Source organism: Cannabis sativa, chromosome 6, assembly GCF_029168945.1.
Source record: "Cannabis sativa cultivar Pink pepper isolate KNU-18-1 chromosome 6, ASM2916894v1, whole genome shotgun sequence".
Classification (NCBI taxonomy): Eukaryota; Viridiplantae; Streptophyta; class Magnoliopsida; order Rosales; family Cannabaceae; genus Cannabis; species Cannabis sativa.
Window position 1 is genome coordinate 23,083,740 of NC_083606.1, and position 9,502 is coordinate 23,093,241.

Here is a 9,502-nt window from a genome sequence, read left to right on the forward strand (position 1 = left end):
AACTTTCCCTTTTTCCCGTTGCCTTGCCTATTGTTGTTGTTAGACCTTTTACTACCCGAGCTTGAATTGCTTTGGTACTGAGGGAGCTGAACGAATATTCCACCAGAGGGAGCTTGTGGCTGACTAGGCTTAAGCTCAGCTTTTGCTCGCTAAATGGCCTCCTCAAGCTTGATGAAGCTATCTGCACGATCGAGGAGGTCACTCATGGAATCTACTGGTACGTCTCTCTTGATGTCCTTCCAAAGATCTCAGAGAACTTCGATGCCCCCTAATATTGTGGTTAATTTCCCTTCTTCAGCTAACTATGCAACTTTCATCGCCTCTATAATGAATCTGCTGATATAAGCTCGGAGAGGTTCTCCTAGCCTTTGCTTCACTTCGACCAGATCCTCTAAATGCAACGGGAGTTGGCAAGATTAAGATAATTTTCTTGGAATTTCGAGGAGAAAGCCCTCCACGAGTTGAACTTTCTTGGTGTCAACTTGAAACACCATTGCTGGGCGGCTTTTGAGAGTGTGGCAGGCAAAACTCTACAACATACATCTCCCAATATACATCTTCCTGGTAGGCATCTTAAACTTGTGAGGCAACTCTAGAACATTTATCTCTAGAGAAAAAGGAGACCCACGTGCTCGGTCCAACTCTAGATCGTTGTTCTTCTGATCGGCCAGGCCTTAGAACATATTTTTTAGTCCATCCAATTGTGCCTGCACGGATAGATGAACTTGTTTGGCCTCTTGGCCGACCAGGGTCACATCAGGATCTCTTTAAGCCAGATTTTGAGCACGGGCCCCAGGCTGAGTGGCTGGTGAGACATACTGCTCCTCTAACCCTCTCCTTCTGTCTAGATCATCCTTGAGATCATGAGTTGTGCCCAATCTATTAAATATCAATGCATTACGTTATCTCAGTGACTAGTTTGTTTGACCGATCACTTGGCCGGAACCGTTAACCTGGGCAGAGTTATTAGGTATAACCTCTCCTGACGAATTAGTAGATAAGGTCAGGCCGCCTACCAGTTGTTGAAAATATTTTACCAGGATCTAGATTTACTAACAAGTATGTTTCATTAACATCGTAATATGAATTCTAAAATAATGAAATAAACACGTAAGGGTTTAAGGAAACCTTACATTGTGTGCAGCGGAATATAATGACTCCTTCCGTTCAGATCTCTAGCCCTTCATTACTTTCTGTAGCAGAGCATTATCAAGATCTGAACCTGGATCTCTTCCTCTCCTTCCTTGAGCCCGATTCTCCTTCTTGTTGATTGGATTCTTCACAGTCTTACACACTATGATTGAGATACCACTTGATGTGTGTGGGCACTCACTCTATCACTCAAGGTATAGGTAAGATGGCTCAATTTTCCTGAAGGCTAGAAATTTCATCAACTTTAAGTGTGAGCCATCACTATCTATTTATAGGTAACCACCTAGGTTTAGGTTAGATTTATTTGGCATTCAAATAATAGAAAAATAAATGGTAAATTCCTTAGTGTGGCTGGCCATAGGATGTTATTGGGCCCCACTTTGTAATTTTGCCATTTTGTCATTTTTCCATTCTATTTTCTTAAAAACGCCAATTTTCCAATTTAACCACTTAAATGCCAATTCCAATTATTTAATAACAAAAAATTAATTATTAAATAATAATGTCATTTAATATATTTATTAATAAATAAAGTCTCTTAATTAATAAATAAAACCTAGAATTTCTTTTCTTCACAATTTTGCCCTTGCTTAGTGAAAAATTCATAAACTAGACATAGTCTAATTTAGAATTATATTTGATTAATTAAAATCAATTAACTGAGTCTTACAAGCAGTATGGTCTCAACTAGTATGGGGAGCATGGGCCTATATAACCGAGCTTTCAATAAGCAGACCCAGAATTTACCAAGTAAATTCAGTGACTTATTAATTCCTTGTTACATCCACGCATAGAACTTGGAATTGCACTCTCAGTCATATAGAACGCTCTATATGTTCCACGATATCGATACACTATTAATTATTCATTGTTATAATGCCAATAATCAATGATCCTCTATAGATGATCTACATTGCATAGGGATAAAATTACCGTTACACCCTTTCGATGTATTTTATCCTTAAAACACTTGCCACCTATTAATGACATTTTAGGGAAATAATTTAATAACTAAAATGAGATCTTAATCATTTATCTCTATTTAGCAAGCTCGAAGGAAATCATCGTTTCACTTCTAAATACCTATAGAAGCTATAGATTCCATATCTATGTTTAGCGCTCCCACTCAATTGTACTATCGTGTTCCCAAAATGAATGTATCACCCTGACCAAAAAGTAGGCTTAACTAACAAATCAAAGAGCACGAATAACACTCTTGAGATCGAACCTAATCATGTTAGGATTAAGATAATTTGATCTAGGATCAACTAGGTGATATTGAATTGAATAGATAATACGGTAAATTTATCATATCTAATCAAAGTTCAATATCGGTCCCTTCCAATGTATACTCCATACATCCGATACTGGTAAACTTTGCCAATGCCCTAGAAAGGACATAACACTTGTCCAAGGTGTAAGCATACCTATCGCTGATTATCATGCCAGGCTAAATCCAGTGAACTGACACATCAGGGAATTAAACTTTTGAACATATAATCATGATTATTTTCCACCGTGCTGACAACATTATAATCATGTACAAATACATATGTTCTGGACTTAATAGAGTTTATAATCATGAAATAAATCATGTGAACCATGCAACATAAAAATGATTTCTAATCTTTACTATTTAGTAAATCTGATTATATTGAAATGGGTTTTATCTAGGGCACAAAACCCAACACCACTTGGCCCACAGGTGGAACCTGTGACCGGGGATTGGGCGGCTGACCGTTCAGAGTTTGAGAAGCATTCCCTGGTGGATCTTCGTCTGACTCACCCAGTGGGATGCTGGTTGCCGGTTGTTGATTAGTTGCCTGATAGGCCCTTCATATCAGTACGGTGCATGTCTTGTTCGGTTGTCAATGGCTGCTTGCTGAGCCCTCAATGTTTCCACCTCTTTATCCCTCCATTTTGTTAACAAACGCCTTTGCTATTAAAATGCGAGGTTCACTGCAGCACGGAGCTCTTCCTGATCGTGATGCAGAGTGTTAGTATGGCCTTGCATGAGTCCAAGAGCAGCACAGACGTTCTGGATCTCGTTGTCATCTCCAACTATTGTTCGGACATTTGTTGCTGGCGGAACTCTAGTGTTGGGAATACCCTGATTGGTTGCCAAACTTGTATTTCTAGTCTCTTGCACACCCGGTGCGATTCCATTAAAAGGAGACGTCACACCCTGACCCACAATTCGCAGTAGTTCAGGATTTGTGGCTGGTGGAACCCTTACATTTCCTAGGTTCTGCAATGCGGGATCCACTGCCAGGGAATTTGCTGGATCAACCACATCTCTACGAGTCTATACCACCATCGTGTTTATGACCAAATTTGAAGTAAATAGTGAGTTTATGACACTTGCTCTCAATTAAAGCACCAAAATATTGACCTCGGTTTTAGCCAACGACAATGAGCTTAATTGTGAGCGATAAGTGATATAATTTAGATGTAATATGATAAGATAAATAAAGAACACAGAGTTTTTAAAGAGGTTCTGCCTCGAGTAGTTCGATAATAGCCTACGCCCCTTGATTTGTATTGACTTAAGAACAAAGAACACAATGATTCATCTCTTAGAGTTCTTACAATAAAATCTCTGAGCATCCTCTCTTAGATAATTCTCTCGACCACCTTGCCCAGTGAGAATAAATCACTATTTATAGGGCTATGTGCTTGAGGGAAGGTTTCCCTTTTATTTACAATGACTATAATAGGTAAGATTACACATTAAATATATAGAATGCACTGATTGAGGGATTTGGACAGCTGGCCATATCTCTGTGATATGATCCCAGATTTATAGAGATTGCTTCTGTGATTCAGGATGCAAGTGATGAAGTTGCTAAGTGTCGATATGCTATTCGGATTGTCCACTGCTCGGCTAGGAAGACCTTGTCTGTGTAGGTATATGTGGTGTTCTGTTTGGCATCTCTCCTTCGGGCAGATATGGGGAGTCGATTCCACGTGTCACAAGCATGTGATGCCATGTTAGAGTGCAAAAATTGGGATAACATCCCGTTTAGGCAAGAGTCAAGGTCATTCTATCTTATGAGCTTCCACTATTGTTTCATACCTTGTAAGTCTTTCTCTTAGCAGCCGTTCTTAGGTTGGACGTTACTAAGAATAAAATACTTACAAATAATATTTATCTTTCAAGATTCTACGACGTTAAATTTCTAATGAACATTCATCCAATAGGGAAGATTACTCACTAAAATAAAAACTATGTAGAACCAACAATGGAGATCGAATGTCCTTATAACTAAAGCTCATTATTTTAAAGAGTTGTATTTTCTTTTAATACTTTTTTTAATCTATTTATTTTAATATATATATATATGTATATTTGATTAAAATTAATAATTTAGATAACTCTAAATATAAATTTTAATTTAATATTTATAAAATTATACCCTAGGAAGATTTGAAAAATAAAAATTTATTTTCCATCCTCGCTATTCATTTTCCAATAAATATTATGAAAATTACTTAATTTAAGTTGGTCCAAAATTAATTAAATTAATTTTCAACTCAAATTTAATTTTTTCTAAATATATATATATATATGACAGAATTCGAAATCTAATGTATAAAAAAAAAATACATTTTCGAAATTCAACAAAAAAATAAAATAAAATATTACAAAACTGGAAAAATTATTCTAATTTATGTTGGGCTAAAATTAAATAAATTAATTTTCAACATAAATTAATTTTCCTATTTAATTAAATATGTTAAGATAAATATCAAATATTTAAGTGTCTAGAATAAAATTAACATACATATTAATTTTTTTTAATTAAATATACCTAGAAAAATACCAAAAGGTCTACCTGAAAATATCTATCTAGATAATTCATAAACTGATTTCTAATTTTCTAATTAAAATATAATAAATTTTTGTCTATCTACTTTAATTAATCATTTATGAAAATTTGTTGATTTAAGTTGATCTAAAATTAATTCAAAATCAATTTTTAACTTAATCTAAGTTTTAAAATTAAAAAATTTTGAAATATCATAAAAGTTAGAAATAAAGAAAGACAATAATAATAATAATGAAAAAGCTCCTCTAATCTCGTTTCTCTCTCTCCTCCATGGCGAGGAGGAAAAAACCAAGTTTAAGGCCAGGCTTGAAGGTGGCGATTGGTTCTTCGGAGAAACTAGAGCTGGAGAAGGAGAGCTCTGATTGCTCGCTCGACGGTGATGAAAACTTTCTGGTACAAGTTCCAGAGCAGCACGCGATGGAGAATCGTGATGAAGATGAATCTCTACTATCAGCTAGGAGAAGTTGGGCCGAGGAAGTGGAAAACCTGCAATCGGTGGCTCAAAATCATTGGCAACACTTCTCAAGAGGTAAGGTCTTAAATACTGATGCTAAATTGACATATACTGAACCAATGATTAAGGAGGGTAGGAAGATAGCCCATATAGATATGGAGGAGATGAAATTGGAAGAAGAAAGTTGAAAATGAGCTGTAATTTGTATGGTTTTGGGTGCTAATGTCCCAGTAGTGGTGTTTGAAGGCTTTATTCGTTGAATTTGGGGGCACTTAAGTATTGTTCAGATAGCTAGAATGGCTAAGGGGCTCACGATGGTTAAATTCAATGATGAAGCAACACGAGATGAGGTTCTTGAAAATGGAATGATACAATTTGATTAGGAATCGGTCATTGTTAGACCTTGGAAAGTGGATTTGAATGTTATTGGGATTGTGAAATCGGTTCCTCTTTGGATTAGGCTACCTAATCTTGGTCTTCAATAATGGGGGAAAAACGTTGAGTGCCCACATTAGCACTATGGGGAAGCCGATTATGGTAGATAAGCACACCAAGGAAAGAACAAGAGTTCAATTTGCTCGTGTTCTTGTTGAAATGGATATAACGGAGAACCTGGAGCGCTCTTTCTGGTTTGTTAATGATTATGGGCATCTATTAGAGCAAGGAATAGAATATGAATGGTTGTCGGTTGAATGTAAACATTGTGGTTGGTTTGGCCATATAATGGCTGAATGTAGGAAGGTTGAGAAGCCTAAAGAGGAGCAAAAAATCCAAGAAAACAAGACAGTAAAGGAGGGAAATGTTGCTGGTGTTCAAGCTGTAGTGGAGAAAATTAATGTTGAGATTGCAACTATTAGTAGTGAAGAGGTTGAGGCTGCTGCCCCTGAGAGTGCTACTGTTGCTACTGCAGTAACTAAGGAAAAAAAAAGCCAATGGCCAAGAAAAAACTGCTACTGTCAAAACAGTTAATAGGGACTAGATTGCCCCTAAGAACCGTGTGTTTAAGGGCTCTGGTTCGACAAGGAGAGGCAGTGACAAGGGTGAGAAAGTGCTTAGGAATTCCTTTGCGATATTAATGGGGGGACAGATTGAAGAAGCAGAGGGAGAGAATGACTTCAGCTTGTGTTGTTAATGGATTTTTGCAATATTAGTTGTTGGAACGTTAGGGGTTTGGATAAAAAGGAGAAGCAAGATAAAGTTTCTGAAGTTTGGCGAGTTAATAAAGTTGGCATTGGAGCTCTTGTGGAGACCAAGATTAAAGGGGAAAAAATTCAAAAATGATGTCAAGTAACTTCTCGTGTTGGGACTTTTATTCTAGTATTAAAGTGGAAGGCCGGATTCTCTTGCTCTGGAGGAAGAATTTTGTTAATGTTGAAGTCATTGAGCATTCCATGCAACACGTTCATTGTCATATAAAAATGATAGGTCAGAGAAAAGATTACTTTGCTACTTTTATCTACGGAGCAAACAACGTAGAAGGTAGGAGTGATCTTTGGACTGCCCTATCAATAATAAATGTTTTTAAAGCTTGGATCATTCTTGGTGATTTTAATGCGGTTTTAAATCATGATGACAGGCAGGGGGAATGATATTACTAACTCTGAGCTTGTGGACTCTAATAACTGGATTGCTCAGTCTTGTGTTGGGCCTATGAAGCGCAGGGGTTCGACTTTCACTTGCAATAATAAGCAGGATAATAGGATATTTTCTTGTATTAACCATGTGTCTCACAACGAGGAGTGGGTTGATGATTTTTTGAATACATCTGCTCATTTCTCTTGGGAGACTTGTTGTGATCATTGTCTTTGTGTTGTTCATTCACTTTCTACAGAAAGTATTGGAAGCAAACCGTTTCGGTTCTACAACTTCTGGATTGATCATCAGAATTACAAGAAAATTGTGCTGGACAACTAGGGCAAGCCTCTAAGATGTTGTGGGTTGAAGGGGATTTATCTAAAAACCACGAGACTCAAGCACAAGTTAAAAGCCTTCAATAGGCACTTGATTGGGAACATTGGCAATGCTTATGAGAAGGCCAAGGAGAGTTACAAAGAGGCTCAGTTCCAATGTCAAGCTAACCTGAACAACAATCATTTCCTTGAGTTGGAGCGTGCGACTGCTAACCATTTTTACATTCAGGAAAAAATGTACTTGAACTTTCTCCACCAAAGAAGCAAGGTTATTTGGATTCAAAAAGGAGATAGTAACACAACTTATTTTCATGCCATGTTGAAGAAGCGGAATGAAGAAAACAAGATAGTTTCGTTTATTACCGAGCAAGGTAATTTAAATGATCACTTTCCTAATGTCATGCAACATTTTCTTGGCCATTTTAAAGCCATAATGGGGAAAGCTAAGCCCACCTCCATGGAGATACACTCTGATTGCATAGCCATGGGCCCCAAACTCAACCTCGATCAGCAGGTTCATCCCTTAAAACCTTTTACTCTCAAAGAAGTCAGAGCTACGATGTTTAGTATCCCTAATACTAAATCTCCTAGCCTTCATTGATTTGGTCCGGGGTTTTTTTAAGTCAGTTTGGCCTGAGGTGGGGAAGGATATCCACATTGCGATTACTCACTGTTTTGACACTAATGAGTTCCCGGAAGAGCTTCAAAGTACAACTCTCTCTCTTATCCCAAAGATTGATGGTCCTTCTAAAGCTATTGACTACCGGCCCATTGCCTGCTGCACAACGTTATGCAAATGCGTTTCTAAGTATATTTGTTCCCGGCTTGCTAATGCTCTTCCTTCTTTAGTAAGTCAGAAGCAGGGAGCTTTTGTCAAGGGCCGATCAATTGCTTACAATATTCTTATACTTTACGATGTATTAAAGAACAATCGAAGGAAGAATTGTTCCCCCATATGCACTATCAAAATCGATATAAGTATATCTTATGATACGGTTAATTGGAATTTTCTTGAAAAGCTTCTGGTGGCCTATTGCTTCCTTGCTTAGTTTGTCAAGTGGATCATGAATTGTGTGAGAAACACGCCTTGTTCTTTACTGCTAAATGGTAGAGTTCAGGGGACTTTTAAAGGTGAGTAGGGGCTAAGAAAAGGGGATCCCATCTCGTCCCTCCTCTTTGTTCTAGTCATGGAGTATCTGTCCCGAAGAATCCAAAAAGCAGCCAGAGAAAAGGATTTCAAGTACCATCCCTTATGCAAAAAAATGAAACTCAAAAATCTTTATTTTGCAGATGATTTAGTGATCTTTTGTAAATGGGAATGAGGCTCTTTAAATGCTATCAAGGTCATGCTTGATGAGTTTAGCAGGACCTCGGGTCTCTCCATCAATTTCGCTAAATCTGAAGTGTACTTTGGTGGAATTGCTCAACAGATTCCTCTCGCTCAAAAGATAAATCTTTCTATCGGTGAGTTCCCTCTTAAGTATCTTGGGATCCCTCTCAAACCAACTAAGTGGAGACTTGATGATTGTGGTCCGATTTTGAAGAAAATTAAACTTAAGCTCCACTCTTGGGCCAATAAGCATTTATCCTATGCCGGTCGAGTTCAATTAATCCAATCTACATTGATTGGATTAAGGAATTATTGGATGAGAGTCTTTCTTCTTCCTCAGAGTGTGATTAAAGAGATTGAGAAATTATATCAGGCTTTCCTTTGGGGGTTGAAAGATAATCGAACTAGAGCCCACTTGATAAGTTGGGAGAGGGTATGCCTCACAAAAGCCTATGGAGGTCTTGGGTTTAAGGATGGAACAAAGTGAACAAAGCTTCCTTAACAAGATTTTTATGGGACATGATGAATAGAAAAGACATGCTTTAGGTTAAGTGGATTAAGTCGATTTATCTCAAAGGGAGTGATGTTTGGTCTTATAAGTTTAGCATGGATACAAGTCGGTATTGGAGGAAGCTTTGTAGGCTTCGTACAACTTACAACAAAGCTGAAATTATTGCTACAGGTGGAGAAAAATTTAATGTTAGCAGGCTGTAACGAAGCATGTTGCACCAAGAAGAGTTCTCGGCTACTGGTGCAATCTGATGCAGAGTTAATGTGCTAAAACATGCTTTCCAATTATCGCAAGCTGCTCAATCCAAGCTTCTAA

The 9,502-nt window shown here is 37.5% G+C and overlaps 1 protein-coding gene across 1 annotated transcript; it reads left to right on the top strand.

Annotated features, from left to right (window-relative positions):
- The first annotated feature begins 6,713 nt into the window (after window positions 1–6,713).
- Window positions 6,714–9,163, top strand: LOC115695115 (uncharacterized). Its single transcript, XM_030622206.1, has 5 exons — window positions 6,714–6,915; window positions 7,013–7,335; window positions 7,381–7,860; window positions 7,970–8,263; window positions 8,690–9,163. Exons 1-5 carry the CDS (start codon window positions 6,714–6,716, stop codon window positions 9,161–9,163), a joined length of 1,773 nt encoding a protein of 590 aa, XP_030478066.1.
- Window positions 9,164–9,502: the final 339 nt, after the last annotated feature.